Consider the following 17,500-nt stretch of genomic DNA (forward strand, 5'->3'; position numbering starts at 1 on the left):
CTTGTCTTTTAATTCGCGCTGCATTCGCCGAAAAGGCATAAAGATTAAGAACTAGCTTTAAAAGATGATCTGGAATTTGAATTTTCGAGTGACAAGAAGAAGGGCAAAAGATTTTTTTCATGAAAAGCTTAAAACTTGGATCGACTTACATGGCGCCCGGCGTAGCGGGATTGTGTGGTTGAAAAACAAAATGATTCCTTTCGTCAAGGGCTTTCAGTTTACCACGACATCTTGCAGCTCAACAAAAAAGGTCACAGAACAATTTGCCATTGACGGGAGGAACAAGTAGCTCAAATTTGGTGGATTTCTTTGGACAAACCGTTTGCTATGTTTACGGATGCGTATTTGCAAGTGGTAAAAACCTCTACAGCACAGGTGAATAAAATAAATTGAAGCTTAACATTTGGTTTAATCGTTGTTACAGTTGTTCATGAATGAAACTCGTATTTTCCTCTCAAGTTGATGTAAATAACAATCATCTATACTCGTTTTGGACACAAAGAACAAGTTGACTTGCTTGTCTGTTTGTTAGTTGTTTTGCTTCCGAGCGAACGAGTGTTTTAACTCCGCTTAGCTGTCTGTTTTTCGAGGTGCCTCAACAGTGTTAAGAAAATTTTGCCCTCTTTGTTATTAACAAGTAATCGCAATGGGTCCTCGTAAAATTAAGGATTAATATCACTTGTGTTTTCAGAAGTTGCTGAAATTGCCCTCGTCGCTGCGCGACTCGGGCAATTTCAGCAACTTCTGAAAACACGCGTGATATTAATCCTTAATTTTACTCGGCCCCATGCGATTACCTATACTTATTATTATTATTATTATTCACTGACAACCAAATAAGTTATTCTCTAACCCTAACACAGATGTTGCGAATTGAGAGAAAATAATTTTTATGTCACGTAGCGAGTGCATTTAAGATTCGAATTGACTGTTGAATAGTTGCTTCAAAATTGCCATAAATTGCCGAAGGTCACGTGTAGATTGCTAATGATTCGTTTTATTGGCCTGGTTCGAGCTAATCAGTATTCACTGCACGCTTATGTATAGAAATGGGAGAATGATACACGCGACAGTAAACAACAATAGACCATATTCGTATTCTCGGAATTGGACTGGAACTTGCTTACAGTGGAGGCTAATGCGGGGGAATATATTAAAAAGTATTTGCATTTGAAAAGATTGCCCTGCATTAGCCTCCATTGCAAGCTAGTTCCAGTCCAATACAGAGAATACGAATATGGTCTATTCCAATTAGCGTTAGAACACTCGATTGTGAATGATAATTCCAAGTTTCGAGTCCCGAACTCACCAGTGGATTTGCCTGTGTTGGGCACTACTTTCTAGTTACGTTTCGCTTAACACTGGTTTTCCTTTAACCACGGTTACTGATTATGTGCTCATGAGTTTTTAATGTGACGGTGTCTTAATGCTCAATTGACAAGCAGCCAGAGGGGGAAGACAGTCTCCTCGAGCTACTCAAAACCCGTACAAGCCCAGCCTTGTAAACTTCAGCGGTTTGTGTGCGACTTTGCCCTTTTGTGTGTGTTAGTGTAAAGCTCTTCAATCTTTACTGTACTACCAAGTATTAAATCAACTCTTCATACTGAACAATCTGGAAACTGATTGTTTCTCGGGTTAGGTTTTACAAGCGTGGTCACAACCACCCTACGAGCACAGCCTCCTTTTGTTTTTTTCTTTACGGAGGAAGCTGCCTGAAGCGCTTCAACTCTTTGAAGCCGCCGCAGCGCGAACTTCTGGACTAGTCAATCTTGTTTTCTCTCGTCAAACCAGTTTTTCCAGTGCGAGCATCCGTTAAGTGATAAAACCGATGGTTATAATTAAGCCCACTGTACCGTGAACAACCGAGATGGCGGCGAGATCTGGCACATTAGGCTTGCGTTCGAGACTGTATCCTGGCAACATGCAACGAATACGCAATAAAGATCTTACTCGATTCATGCAGGGTCTTTTCCGAGAACGCCAAAATCGAGCAAGCAAAAGAAAGGCTCTGCTAGCAGGGTGGGTCACAATCCCCTTTCCGATGTTATCAGTTGCAGCTTACGTGACTTAGTAATCGTTTGAATCTCTCCTTTACCTCCCTTATTTTCAAACAGTATAACACAGGATTAATAGCCGAGTTAAAATACAGTAACGTAAGAGCAAAGGCGTGGCATAAAACCGCCACCTCTCTTTGAGCGCCGAAAACGCTCCAAAGAGCCGCTACCATTATATAAGGCATATAACACAACATCAAAACACAATACAACAACAACGCAGTGGACAGACTTTTCTTGTAATGTACGCTACGAAAGCCGCTAACTTCACTGACGCCCTGAGCGACTTTTTTTTGTTTTCGATGTTTGTCCTGTTGGCGAAGATTGTGGTGAATACAGGCGTAGGTAATGGTAGAGACGGCAATGTTTGAAGCTATGCCGATCATCTGAAGCAGACTGAATGCTTCTGGGTTCCACAAGGTGGTCAAACCAAATACCAAACTGACAAGCCAGGTTACAACCACGACAAGGCGAACTCGGCCAAGCGAAACCACCTGTCGATAACTAAGCCGTAAGCGAAGCGCTAATAATCTATCTACACTGATTTCTGAGGCGGTTAGCAACGACACACCACACATGGCGAATCCGGTTACGTTAAAGTAAGGCAAAGCACTTTGACAAAGAGATCTGTTGCCCGTAATGTTCGATATCAGGTTTACGAGATTCAATGGTTGAACGATGAAGCTAACGAAAAGATCGCTGGCCGCTAACGACAAGAAGAGTGTTCGAGATGAGGAATGAATCGAGACGACTTGTTGGAATACCCGCACAATTATCGTGTTTCCTACCACGCCGGCAAAGAGCAAGAACACATTCACGCTCAGCGCAAATGCTAGCGAAAAATCAAAAACTGGCCAACTCCCGAAAGGCTCCTTCCGGTTAAGACATAATTCATCGTAAACAGGCAAGGCCATGGTATCGGAGTAATTAGAAGTTTGGGGCATTGTCGGCTTATCGACTCCTGTGTCCACGAATCTGTTCTCTTGATTATATAGTAACCTTCAAGAACACCTCTTGAGAAAGATGCTTATGGTGCAGAAACGATGATTGTCCACTGACTTTGAACCTAAATCGGTATGAAAGTCCTCAATGCCGTCATCTTATCGCCCGATTTGTTTTCTCGCGATTGAAGGTAATTCATCAAACCGAAAATGATCGAATCGGGAAATATTTCTTCTCCACGTTCTTCGTCTGTAAACTGGTCCATTACACCGTCAGTAGATCTTCTGAAGTATGCAAGAATTACGAAAAAAGTTATTAGTCCGGCTTAGACCATGATGAACACTCCCAAATAAAATATTCTTTTGTTTTATACGGCGAGCAAAAATCAAAAGAATTTATGTTTCAAAATGAGGGCAGTAGGTCTAATAAACATAAAGACAAAAGAATATAAAAGTAGTTGCCATTTATAAAAGTGGTCCACTGAACAAATAGTTGTTTCCATAACTGAAACGTACGCAAGCCGGAACCCCATTAATCATCCTTTCCTTTATTATTATTAATATTATTAAAGGTACTGAAACATTGCAGCCAGCTGGCTGAATTGCGTTATGAATACAGTATATAATGTAAGTTAAAAACTAATGTTTTTTTGCAGACAATGCTTAATGAAATTAAACATCGTCGTCCTTTTAATAGATAAGTCTATAGTAGATGCAAATTTTCGCAGATTCCTATCGATATCCACGCAGGTACTTAGAAATCCGTTTGATTAATGGTAAAACAGGTAGATCGATGTCGTCAAAACAAGGTGTTGTCCGTCCTCCAAAGAAACCGCGCCTACATTTGCAATAGTTTTTTGTGATTTATCTGTGTTGAACACGTTTTTTTCTTTAATAAAAAGATGTCGATTTCATTTTCTTCGTGTCGACTGGCGTTAATAAATAAACAGGGCTCATCAAGTACTTTGCAATTTTGTGATCCCACTTAAAATGGGTGAACTGGAAGGCCCATCTGCAGTTTTTCTGCAGTTTTTATTTTGAAAGACTGAGGCTTTGCTAAAAGCGAAAAAACCCAACATCAACTAAAAAGTCACTCCAAAATATAGCTTAGCGCTATCGGGAGTATTTCGCGATTATTCCGTTTCGTTCATCGTGTACAGTACGGGCGAACTACCCTGTAACTGGATGGGTACGAACGGTTTTAAAGCAAAAACAGGAAAATGAATATTAATGGTTCATTGTTGTATGCTCACGTTGTCGTCAAAACCTAAAATTTGGTGATTTCGCGTTGTTGTTTTGAGGGGTGCGGCAAAAAATGCACGGAAATTCGTGCTGCTCGTCCTTTTTTTAACCAATCGTATTCTTGCTTTGTGGCGTTGTCGTTGTCGTAGCCTTCGTCTACAATGGCCGTGTTTTCACGAGCGGTTTTTCAGGTTGCTTAGCGAGTGACAATTCTGTGAAAACAGTTCCTTACCCAACTCGCTTAAAGTTAAGCGAGTCGGCAAATTTCAATATAATTCTCATTAAATTTAAGCTAGCAAACCAAGGTAGCTGAAGGGAGTTGGCTATTACTTTCGGCCGAAATTGCATCGCATCCATGTTAGATTACATTGTAATGCAAATGAAAAAAAAAACTAACCGTGAAAAGGACTATTCGTCGACATTCTCAAGAATTAAGGGCCAAAAAAAAAAATCACTGAATACACGCAAATGCCAATTCGGCATCAGAATTTCCCGCATACATTTCAGTTTTTAAATTTGTATAATTCGCAATAGACCGCTTTACAGTTGTGTGCTTAGTTACTTGGCCTTTAAATGACAGTGAGGCTGGTGTTGACCTTGTTATGATGGAGACCTGCCCCCTTTTCGTGTGTTAATGATGTTGTTGTTATGCTAATTAGTAACAATTTACATAAGAAAGCAGTGAGGTTTCTATCAAAGGAAGGTCAACTCCAGGCTCACGTTCATTCATAGGCCAGGTAACTAAGCACACAACCGTAAAATGGACTCTCATGGTAGAATAACGCCTTAGCACTTAGCAAATCAGCACGCTTGTTCTATCGGCAACGAGCACTAGCCATATTCAAAGTTCCTGTTTGCTTAAGCGGGTCGGCAGCGGCCAAGCTAAAATGCAACTCAGGCCACGTTGTCAGGCCGAGTCCACGAGTCGGAGTGTACAACTTCATTGTATTTGTAGAACGGCGTTTCTACAGACCGAGTTATTTTTAGATTGATTTTCCCGCGAAGCCAGACCTTTCCAGCTAACCAACAAGTCTTGCATGAGAAATTATTTCCCATGGCATTGAGAATGGTCACTCGTGCAAGCTAAATCTCATTTGAGAAAGCGTCTAAAAATAGATTGATCTGTGAAAATTCTTTTTCCAAGATAGTATTGGAAATGTAGGCTCCTGTTTATGGGCTCTTGACATTGTCCAGTTTGTAATGTATGCACATAGTTTATCGGTTTCGCGCCTTTATCAATTTATGCGGGCTTAGCAACCGGGCTGTGAGAGACATGTGCAGGAGAATGCCATTTTAGTTAGCCAGAACAACTACCTACACAAATAATTGAATAAAATAAATGTCAGCTAACAAGGGAGCCCATAAGAGGTTTGAGGCTTGTACAACCTGGGTTGCCTAGCTGCAAGAAGAAGAATAAAAACAAATTTTGCGGAGGAGTACTCATTGACGCGCTTAGTAGGACCCACATCAGTCTTTTTTTGTTATTGCATCCACTCTGCCTTTAAGTTATGCAGGGGATCCTAAAAAGACTAGAAAACCAGAGTCGGTGAAAATTTTTCGAGAATGATCAGAAAAACATTTCTTTCTTATAGAATCGTTATGCTTAACTTCCTGAGGATAAGAGACGGCGATAGGTCCTGGTAAGAGAACTATCTCACCAAAGAAGTAAGCTTTCATTTTCCTTGCCTGTTATTGCCTTTCATGTGATCTTGCCCTTGACAAAATCGAAATATTTTTCAATGGAGTATAAAAGGCAACTAGCCACTTCTCAATTCTGCCCCTTTAAGGACACCAGGTGTGAGATTTGACTTCTTTAGTTTCCGCTGGATAAAGGTTTTGCACTTTGTGGCTACTAAGTAGCCTATTTCACGATATCTTCATCGGTGTATCTCAGATATGCAATTACTGATGAGCCATGATGAGCCTGATTCTCGGGTTTTTGTGTCTGGGTCCATAAAAACAGCAAGAGGAACGATGCCAGTATCCAGCCATTTACAACCGGTGCTTGTCTCATCAAATAGCACGCCTGATAAATTTAAAAATTAGTCTACGTTGTGGATTGATTCAAAGACGAACAGTTCTATTTTAAATATGTTACAAACTGCGTTTCCTCAGAACGTACCGTTTTTGGCACTCGGGCCATAATATTTGTTTTAGTTCGTCGTTTCAAGAGAATTCGCCCTGTATAAAGACAGGCGAGAGACGCATTACGCGTCTAGATGTAGTAAATAGCTAGTGCGTCTCTAGAGTAAAAACGGCCAGTGGGTGTAAAAATTTATTTTTTAAGGGATCGAGTGCTTACGCTACCGTTTGACTCTTCTGTGTTGACAGGAAATCGATAAAGTTCATTCCCTGACACTTGGTGAAATCATACGGCTCAATACTGGATTCAAAACCGCACCAGATCACGTGTTCTTCTCGTCCCAGTACTGCGAAGGCGTCAAGGATTTTCAGTGCATACCGCATAACGACAGCGTCCTGAAAAATCGTGAGGAAAAAGCGACAAAGCCTAAGCAGCCATGTCGGACAATCGTATCGGCGGCCGATTACAATGATTCACGCGATGCGTTAATTCATATCCGCGATATTGTTTGTGCTCTGTTTCACTTGCGGCAGTGCAAACGAGTAAATCATATTTTCAATGCGGAAGAACCAAACGGAATTTAAAATGAACCATTTCAAAGCAAATAGAATTTAGTTCTTGTCTTCACACAACCACATTTATATTGCTAAGTATTTTTTCTCCATCAGAGATGAAGAGTGTAAAAATCTGGGGCACACCACTAAACTGACCGCACGCGAAATGTTCTCTTCCGGTTGCCGCCCGCGTCTCAAAAACGCGCGTTCCTTAGCTCTCTAAGTGAGACGAAGGTCCAACTGGACGGTTAATTCAATTGCTTGAGCTTCCTGGATCGCGAAAAGAAGGGACATAGCTTTTCTTAAGAATCCCCTAATTGATCATCATCATCATCATCATCATCATAATCATAAACAGGAGCTCAAGAAGGGGAACCCCTATCTCCCATATTCCCCATACTTGGCCTAGGAGTCAACCATTTTCCGAGTAGATTTATTTATAGAACGCCTCCCTTGGGAGATTCAGCACGTGCACTGTCGTAAAAGCCAAGCAAAACAGAGGTATCACAGTGTCAAGCGAAATATGATACTTTCCGCGGGAAAAACCTGTTCCTAAAAATAAATTTATTCGGGAAAGGGTCGACTCAAAGGATTAGTGGAGATAGATGCGTCCTTTGATGGACTCGTGTCGTAAATCATCATAGTCGGGAGGCGAAGAAACGACGAGGGTTACGGAAAACGACAACGCCAGAAAGCAAGAATATTATTGGTTTGAAGAAGGGAAAAATGGTCGTGCTACGCCTGCGGCATGCATTTTGATTTATTTCTTCGTCGTACTCTGCAAGCAACGTGAAATAACAAAATTTAAGATTTTGATTATTTGAGTTAGTGACGAATATCAATTAGTGATGTAAATATTCATTAGTCTTAGCTAGTAATTCTTTTTATTATCTGATGTTACACTCAAATGAATGCAATAAATGTAGGAAATTTTAATTAGTTTTTTAAAAAATTATTTTAGTAATTATGTCTTGCGTGATGGTCGCGCCTTTGCAAATTGCAAGACAGTGTTAGATTTTTGAAAAAAGGTTTTCACGACAACCTGAGCATACAACGATAATTCATTCGTTTTTTTAATCTTTCTTTGAAAACCGTTCGTATCAACCATCTATGGGATATACTTTGCTCATATTATACAAAGTGGACAAAATGATTGCCCACTCTAAAAGAGAATTGGGGACCGGGTACTAACATGGCCGAGTAGTTTTGTGTAGACAGCAAGCGGCCAAATTTAAACATGTGTGAATATCTTATGACTTGGAAGCATTTCTGTAAAAACTGCCAAAACCTACCCATTGCTATGAACCTGACCCCAGTTCATGCAAAAGCTGGATAACGCTTTCTACCGGATAAATCACTATCCAATGGATAGCGCAATTGATTTTCGCTATTACTTATCCACTGGATAGTGATTTATCCGACGGATAGCGCTATCCATCGTTTGAAAAACTGGGGTCTGGTTTGAAAGTGACGTTTTCGCAACCTCGTTCCCAGAGTCTCTCATCTTTCAGTCCCCTGGAACGAGTGGAACGGGAAGAGTAGAGACCTGGGAATGACGTTGATGTTTTCGCTGGTTCACCGGTCGTCCTTTCTTCTCTGAGTGTCTCCAACACTCAGGGTCTCAAAATAACTGAGGAGAAAGTGCTGCCTTTGTATTTTATCTTTACATCTGCACATTGTTAGACTTTCAAGTCTTCCCGTACAAGGACTGTAAACCGGAGGTCCCGTCTCATAGCCGTTGTTGTAAATTAAATAGTAGGCTGATTTAGCAACAGAACGGGAACGTCAGTGGCGACGTCGCGCGCAGCAAAACTACCAATGAGAATTTAGAATAGAGAAGAAAAGAGTGGAGTCTATTCTATTCTGAATTCTCATTGGTGTTTTTTCTGCGCGCGCCGTCGCCACTGACGTTCCCGTTCTGTTGCTAAATCAGCCTAGTATGGGACTGTAAACAACCCACTGACTATTCAATAAGAGTAGGGGACGTAGTCCCCATTGTTGTGGTCTGACCGGTCTGGACGGGGGCATCTTTCACTTCCTAAAATAATTGTAAACTGCGTAACGAACAGTCTGGCTAAAGTCCCCCACAAAGCATTGCAAATTAGTCTTGAAAAGCCCCAAGGGATGAGACTAATATTAATACCGGTTGGGTGAGGATGGACAGCTGCTACGGTGTTAAAGGCAAAAACTGATGTAAATGTGATACCGATTCTTTCGGAAAACTCTTCGAATTGGAGTAGGAATAAACACAATTATTGGGAAAAGGAACTGACGGAAGAAGGCAACAAAATATCTAGGTCAACCACCCTTCACTTCACTTTTCAGAATGTTTTTTTACAGGCTACCAGCAGGCGTTTCAATAGAAGCCGGTTACCGGCGGTATACCGCCGCCTGCTTTGCCTCACACCGCCGGCTAGTTTGCCTTGATTTTCACTAAAAATGCTATCATAAACTTGTCAAACTGCCGCCTTCAATGGGCTATCATGGACGGCTATTTCAGAAGTTATTGAAACCCCTGACTACCATAAACTCTTTTTCATTGGAACAATAGGGCCGTTTATACGGGAGAAAATAAGCCGTGGCTTACATAAGACGCGAACACCCCGTATAAATGGTACAAAATCTACGTTGACGGCTTTCTCAAGTCGCGGTTTGTCCTGCCCTGGGAGTTTATACTCGTATAAATAGTTCCTTTCGCCTATTATGTACGCCGCGACCAGAGTAAGCCGCGGCTTATTTTCTCTCGTATAAACGGCTCTAATATTTCATTACATTAGCCCCAAGATCTCCAATGGCTTATCAAGGAAACGGATGTAAATCATAGATGAAATCAGTAGTATCACACGGCCTTGACTGAGGGCGAAAAGAAAACTACATTAGATTTAATAGGAAATTAAACAAACACATCACACGAGTTGGCCAAAACAAAGAAATAGAATCATGTACAAAATCTTTCACACTGCTTTAAAAGAAAGTGGCAACTGCAAAGATAGCTGCATTATCATCAAACTTGATTGAAGGGGCACGCAATCTCGTCCCCAAAACTTCCTTTCGCTTTTCTTTTGGAGAGCACCAAGAAAACGGACTCTGGCCACTTCCAAGGCAGTCGGAAGTCCGCTCGTCGCACGCTCAGAAATTTGAAACGACAGCGAATGGAGCGGTTGTCAACGGTTACAAAAATGGATCTTCACTACGACCGCGCATAAATTGGAAGTGGCCAGAGTCCGTGTTCTTTGTGCTAACCAAAAGAAAAGTGGACTCTAGGGACGAGACTGAGGGGCGCCAAGATAGCAAAAAATCGTATTCAGATCTACGCTTGGACTTTCTTTTCCGGTGAAAGACTAACTTCAGTTTTCAATCTATTCGAGTTTCTTTTTTAGAGCCTGACTCGTGTAAAACGTTGCTAGTGCATGCTAGATGAAGAAGACTGCAACTGGCTTTCTTCAACAAAAATAGGTGTCAAATACTTCTCATCAAAACGTGACCACACGCCGACCAGCCAAGACTTCTCGAATTGTTTCTTTTCGATTCTCTCTTGCGGCGTGCTTCCAGAAGGATCATTAACGTCGATAAGACTCAATCGTCGAGCACGCTTCTCTTCCTCAAGGACATCTATTCCTGTCTTGATCTTCAAACAAGACAAAACGGGTAACGTTACTCCTCCAAAGATAATCACAGAAACTATCACTATAATGAGGGTAGTCGTTAGCATCATTTGTCGAGGAATTGAAACTGTGTTTCTCACAGCTAAAGCAAACGCGATCGCACCACGAAGTCCAGAGAAAAACATCATGTGTTGTAGATTTAAAGGTATTTTACGCGTTCTTCCAAGATTTAATAACAGAGAAAGTGGATAAATATTCAGAGCGCGCCCAACTTGTATGGCCATGAAAGACCAGCCGATGAAACCGGCGTTCCATTGGTGATTTGTGAAGGCAAACACGGATAGACCGATGTAAGAAAAGATAAACGTCTCTGCTAGAAAGTTTAGAAGTTCAAACGTTTGCATAGTGCGCGCTCGAGATTCTTCTGTAAGATTTCTATACGTGTAATGTTGCTGGGTAATACCGCAAAAGAGCACTGCGACAATTCCTGACCAATTGGAAAGCTCAGCTGCCAAAAACGTACAATAAGACATTAAAAGAATAACGCTGTTTCCAAGATAGGAAAGCTGCCTATCTTGGTAAGCTTGGTTACGAGAGCGTTCACGCATGACAGAGCAGTTCCTATTGTGAAAGACCCCACGAAAATGACAATAAAATCCCCAATGGCTTTCAGAAACGATATGAAGTCGAAATCTCGAAGGTCGCTTTGGTTGTACGCCAAGTAGGTTTCGATAGCCCTGTAGAGTACGATAGCGACCGCGTCATTGAGAACGCTTTCCCCGAAAACCAGAGCATACAAGTCGAGATCTGCGTGAAGGTCGTGAAAAATCGCCAGGACGGTAACTGGATCGGTGGCGGAAATCAACGCGCCGAACAGCAAACACTCGGCGAAGTCGAAACTTTCCGTTACACCCGTCCACACGTTAAAACCGAAAACAAGCGAACCGGTGACGAAACACGATATCGTTGTTCCGAAAAACGCGTAGGTCATGATCGCGCCCAAGTTCCTGAAAAAATATCGTTTTTGAAAACTGTAACCAGCATAGAAGATTATCGGGGGAAGAAGAACGTAGAAAAATATTTCCGGATTAAACGAGGACTTGGACTCGATCTCGTTACCATCATCGGATGGCGCTGTTTGAGGCGGAAAGCGAATTCCTGTTAGAGTGTATGAATAGTCCGTGCCGTTGATCGTAACGTAAACGTTCTTAGGCGCAAAGGTTATGTTCCCGCAGTTTTTTAACTTGACCGCCACCGGTTTTCGATATCCATGGCTCTCGGAGTATTTGATTATGGCACCCACCACCACCCCTAAGATCATAGCCACGCCGGTTTCGTGAAAGAATTCGAATCGACGGATCTTGAAGAGCCAAATCATTAGAACGTTGATGATTAAAAGCGTGATTAGTATGAGCATGCTTAGGCTGTCTGTCTTGTGTGTGTTTTCCATTTCGTCTTCTTTCTTCCCTTCCAGTGTTGTTGGAGTTTCCACGGTTTGTACAAACGTGACGCAGAAAAGGAAAAAGTACAAAACTGCCAGAAAATTAGTCACTTTGAAGATCATCTTGCAGCTTGACAGAGAAGACATGATGCTAGGACCGACGTCTACACGGCTACTTAGTTTGCTAATCTTTCATCTCTGTGGAAATGACTGTTGTGAACACAGGATTGTTCTCATGACGGCGCCCAAAAAAAACGAAGTGGCAGTGTAACCTTTGTAAATGCTGTGTGAGCGCTGACTGGAAACCGTTTTCAAGATTTTATCTCTTAAATAAAATTGTGAAAGGACTTCAGTGATGATCTAATAGCAATTTGTTTCAGGAGCCTGCTCAATTGAGTCCAAGTTAACGCGAGCATTCAAAAATATGCTAAATTTTTAATGAGGGACCTGTCTTCTCGTTGCAAGGCCATTTGGCCAAAAGGGGATAAAAACAGGTGGGTGAGATGAACCGCAAAATGTGAAAAAATAAACTTTACGGCGGAGAAAGTACAGGCGACAACACGCCAACATTCGTAGAGAAAGATAAGAGAAAAACCAATCATGGTTTTTTTTTTCATATATGACAACAACAACAAAGGGTTTGTTGAAGATACATCACACCGAATTGCATTGTAGTGTTTGTATTTGCAAAGTTTGATAAGGATCTGTTTCAAATTCAAGCAAGCGGAAGGCCCAAATGGAAAAATTAATGCCCGACATGGACTGCACTTTTTGCAACCTTGCACCCATTGGAAAGCTTTGGGCTTTAAAGTGCTACATGACCAAAACATCAATTTTTATTTTTCTTTGGATTTCAAAACTATGTTAGCTAAACACTAAGTGACCCAAGTTTTAAGCCTTGATTTCTAAGACACCTGTTTATTTTAACTGGAATTTTCCTATTAAATGGTCTGCCACTATTAACTATAAAATCTTGAGAGACCTTGGATCGAGGACAAAATGACGTCAGACTCAATAGTTTTGAGAATGCAATGGGTGTGTACGGGGGATTAATTCATATGCATCACGGGAGTTTCGAGCTTTCAGACTTTTAAACTCGTGTTTTGCATAAATACTAAGTTGCGTTTACACGCTGAAATGTTAAGCTTGTGAATAAATTTCCCTAGATCCAACCCTCCGAGGTCCAATCGGTCAGTTTAGAACGTGAATAATGGCGGACAGTAAAATCCAAAACATAAACTCAAAGTAAACAGCCTTTGGATGAAAACCAAAGTCAAATTTTGCCAGTCAAGGTTTAAGCAATCACACTTTCAAAGTCTGAAGAAACCAAGGAAGTGATTTTTTGATCATACAGGTACTAAGATAAAAAATCACTTCCTTGGTTTCTTCAGACTTTGAAAGTGTGATTGCTTAAAACTTGACTGGCAAAATTTTGACTTTGGTTTTCATCCACAGGCTGTTTACTTTGAGTTTATGTTTTGGATTTTACTGTCCGCCATTATTCACGTTCTAAACTTACCGATTGGACCTCGGAGGGTTGGATCTAGGCACTTTAATGTCTAGGAATTCTCCACAAGGGTATTAGGATTCTTAAGCAACCGCAAAAGACAACTTAAGTTCGGTTTTGAAATTCGAGTGGTCGTTGCGAGAAACTTCAAATCCTTCGTCACAAGACTCCGGATGGTGGTGTTGGTGGTGGTAGCGTTAGTAGTAGCAGCAGCAGCATATGTTCCACCAACAGTTAGTCTCCACTGATAAATTAGTCTTTCCAATCATTGGAGAGACCACAAACTTAGGGGCTGTTTACATGAGAAAACTTCCCCCCGGCGCGAGTTCCAGACTGGGATGACTACTTGATTTCGTATCGTGTCTACATGATGCCTACTGTATTTCATATCGTCTTTGCATGAAGGCACACTTTAAGTTTAAATAAATCCCATTTGGATTAACGAAATTCAGGCATGCGTCACCCGTTCCTGTCCACCAACATTCCCGTCACCAGAGCCTCAGATCTTATGTCTGCGCATGACCCTCAGTCACGGGCAAAAGAGAAGAGCTCTGGGGTCGAGATTGGTCCACCAAGAGGTCAAGTTCATACCGAGACTAGTGGTTGTTCCTCTTTTACGAGACACTGTTGCGAGATTTCGTATCGCAATGAAATTCTCGCCTTGGTAGAGAAAGCGAAGTGACCTCGCGCCGTTATGACACTTTCTGGTGGTACAATGTAAACGAATGCAAAGCCACAAGAGGGAACCGGAGTGAACTCGCTCCGGGACGAAAGACAGCCTGGTATCATGTAAACACCTTCTTATGGAACATCAAACCAATTCAATAGCCCTTATCGAAGTTATCAGCGGTTTTGCCGCATAAACGAGTTTAAGGGGTCATTTTGTATCGAATTTACCCTTAAGCCTCTTTTGCATGTAGTTATGTGCCTGCAGGCTCAACCCCAGTAAGGTCGTGGGTTCAATTCCCACCCTGGTCAGAGTTTTTCTGTCCTTGTGTGGGCCCATTTCCATCAGTAGGGCTAACGCTCGCATGGTTCATATGGGGTACAAAACAAGCACCTCACATTACACTCTAATCAGTTAAGTCTGTTCAAATCCAATAAGGTCTATTGTTGGTTTTCCATTGAAGGGGTGGGGGTCGAGTCCAAGGGCACTTTGAGATACGAAAACAAGTCTTTACCCATACTAATACCGCAACTGCACAGATATGCCCTTCTCTCCATAGATATTGTTCAACCAAAATTTGTATCAGTAAATCTATCGTTTGAGTTTTACAGGATATTTTAATAGCTTGTGATCTTCACTGGCTTAAAATATCCCTCAATGAAAAGCATGGCTTGATAAATGGACAGAAGGGGCGGGGTGAAGCTGTTTGAACTTGAATACAAGTTCACCCTGTACAGTACATGTATATGCAGCACAAGCCTATGGATGTTGCATAATATACACTGCCAGTTGACACAATGGCATGAAATTCGAAGTATGCTTAGGCTTATAAAGTTAGAGATAACAATCAAAGTTTCATTTATTATAATAGTTACTAATCCGCATTCAAAGCGGTACATTTAGCAAACAATATTGATTAGTCAACTTCAAGAAAATAGCATGCATAATGTAACTCAGTTAATTGAATATTCTCTTAAATCAATGTAGCTGTTGTCTGCAGTGGCTTCCAGTATACCGCTACAACTGGCATAAAAATACCAGTGAAGAACTTGCCTTCTTTTACAGCTTGAAACAAATGAAAGAGATCAACCATTGCTCCAATTAATCTACTCTGCAATCAGCATTAGACCAAGCCTATTTATTTTATGAAGCTTTCAATTTGACATCCAAATAAAACATCTCAGAGGTTGCACTTTGCACCTAATGTTACAAGGCATCACCTAAAGAAGGTTTTCTTGTTTCCTTAGTTTCATTACTTTGCAGGGCAAAAATTGCATACCACTTACAGTAATGTCATCAAGATTGTCAAAAATTAGGTGGCTTCTGGTAAATGTCACCACCAGCCTTGTTGTCTTGACTGGCTAGTGTACTGCACTGTAGCCAGAAAAAGTATTGCATTACCCTTTTTTTCTACCTCCACCTTGTCACGCAGCTGTCTACCGCACAACCTTCTGACAACTCGGTGTAGTTCTTAGTAATAAAAAAATAATTTTAGTGCCTTCTTTCTACACATGTCTTTAAAACACAATACAGCATTCAATTTTGAAGCTCAGGAAATGCAAAAGCCGCTAAAAGAGCTGTCAAACAGCCCAACGGTAACTTTGAAAGACTGACGGTTGGCTAAACATGTTTAAGTGCTCAGGAATTTATTAAGGTTTCAGTCAATTGGGCGAATTAATGTTCTGCAGTCACCAAGTAATTTTTCAGTGGTTCTGATATAAAAAAAAGTTGGGAAATATGAAAGGAGCAGAGCAAACCATAGCAAAGTAGTGTACATAGCCAGACAATTTGCCCTTTGTCATTAGTGAACTCCCTGACACGTGAGTGGCATACCTGTAGCTGGCAGGGGACCCATTGACTTGATCACTCCAATGCAACCAAATCACAGTGACCCACATCAGTGACCTTTAGATTGGAGTGTATGTGTGACTACAAGACTTAGTTGCTACTAAGTTCACAGCATGAGCAGTTTTGAAGGAAGTATTTTTTCGAGTGTGACAGTTCACAACTGAAAACAATGTCATGTTCTCATAGTCACACTCTGACTTACATATTCCAAACTAAAGATTTCTGAAGATTTCACCATGAACATGTACCACAATGAACAAATAGTATGGTTACAACCTTTAAGTCATCAACTTATACAGTATACCTCCAAAAAGGCAGGTAATGGTTGAGAAATCCCAGTGACACAAAGGGGGTTCACTTGGACGTTCCACTTGTAGGGGATGCCACCCTTATGTGACTCCCTTGACATGTATCACTGATAACTAAGAAAAGATCTTGAAATTGGTGATCAAAAGTTGATGATTTAAAGGGTAACTAAAAGAACACTGAACATTTAATCAGCTGATCAACGTTTCCAAACTGAAACATCATGGATCAATAATGACTGTACTTTCATGCCAAGTTGAAGGAATTTAAATCTACACTGATCAGCATATCTTCACCTTTTTGGCTGGACTGTCAGCTAACTTTATATTTTCTTCCTCAAACTTCCTCTTAGCCTCCAGAGCTTTTTTCTCTAATTCCTCGACGGCACGATGGTCATCTTCTGTGGGATCAGTCCACAGAGAGCAACTTTTGCACTTGGTACAAGGCTTACCAGGGTCCTTTGGGTGCTGGCAAAAATGATTGTAGCCGATGCTGGGTTTTCGACAGATGTAGCACATTGTAGTTCCACAGCGGCATGTCATTTTGTTGCAGCCATCAGACTTTGTGAACTCACATCCACACTTGGGACATTTGCGTATCTTTGCCATTGTCATTTTCTCCTCATAAGAGATCCTGACATCTTTTTGTGCTGACTTTTCAACCTCATTGCACTTCAAACCAAAGTGCTCAGCCCACTCTTCCTTGCAAAAGCGACAGGTTTCTTTGCCACAAGAGGGATTCTGACATTTTAAAACTTTATCTTCCAGTGGTAAAATTACAGCAAAATCGCAAGAAGGACACCGCACAAAATCTTCCATCTGAGCCATTAAAAGGGACTCTTCTTGGACTCTGTCTTCATATTTTTCCAAGATATTTATGGGCAAAGCCTTTTTCAGCTGACTGGACGGGAAAGTGCTATCACAGCCATCACTCATGCAAGTCAGAGCTGCCTTTCCTTGGCCAAACGCTGCCTCTTTAGCATAGTTCATGAGACAACTGGCACAAAATAAATGCCCTTCTTGGCATTGAACCATATCCTCAAAAGCAGCATCTCCGTAACAACATCCACACTCAATCTTTTGTCCCTCTTCTTCATACTGTTTGTCATTTAAACTTGAAGCTAGCATTCTGTCCATTTCCTCACACTTAGAAAGCTCATATTTTTTTATAAATTCAATTTCCAGTTTTAGCTCGTCAACAACATCACGTTGTGCAATAACTTCACCAGAAGACCGTCCATACGTTAGAAGTT

At 41.3% G+C, this 17,500-nt stretch overlaps 1 protein-coding gene and 1 pseudogene across 1 annotated transcript in view; both read right to left on the reverse strand.

Moving 5' to 3' along the window:
- Nucleotides 1–9,798: 9,798 nt before the first annotated feature.
- LOC138026883 (sodium/hydrogen exchanger 6-like) lies at nt 9,799–12,290 on the reverse strand (annotated as a pseudogene).
- Nucleotides 12,291–14,935: 2,645 nt separating this feature from the next.
- The window catches only part of LOC138027323 (E3 ubiquitin-protein ligase RNF216-like), a 3,797-nt gene continuing 1,232 nt past the window's right edge, over nt 14,936–17,500 (reverse strand). The window contains exons 1-2 of the mRNA XM_068874904.1: nt 16,545–17,500; nt 14,936–15,564 (exon numbers count right to left, since the gene is read on the reverse strand). The exon at nt 16,545–17,500 is cut by the window's right edge and continues 1,232 nt beyond it. Coding sequence (XP_068731005.1) covers nt 15,505–15,564; nt 16,545–17,500 — 1,016 coding nt within the window. The 3' untranslated portion in view covers nt 14,936–15,504. The remainder of the gene's footprint in view (nt 15,565–16,544) is intronic.

Source organism: Montipora capricornis, chromosome 12, assembly GCF_036669925.1.
Source record: "Montipora capricornis isolate CH-2021 chromosome 12, ASM3666992v2, whole genome shotgun sequence".
Taxonomy (NCBI): Eukaryota; Metazoa; Cnidaria; class Anthozoa; order Scleractinia; family Acroporidae; genus Montipora; species Montipora capricornis.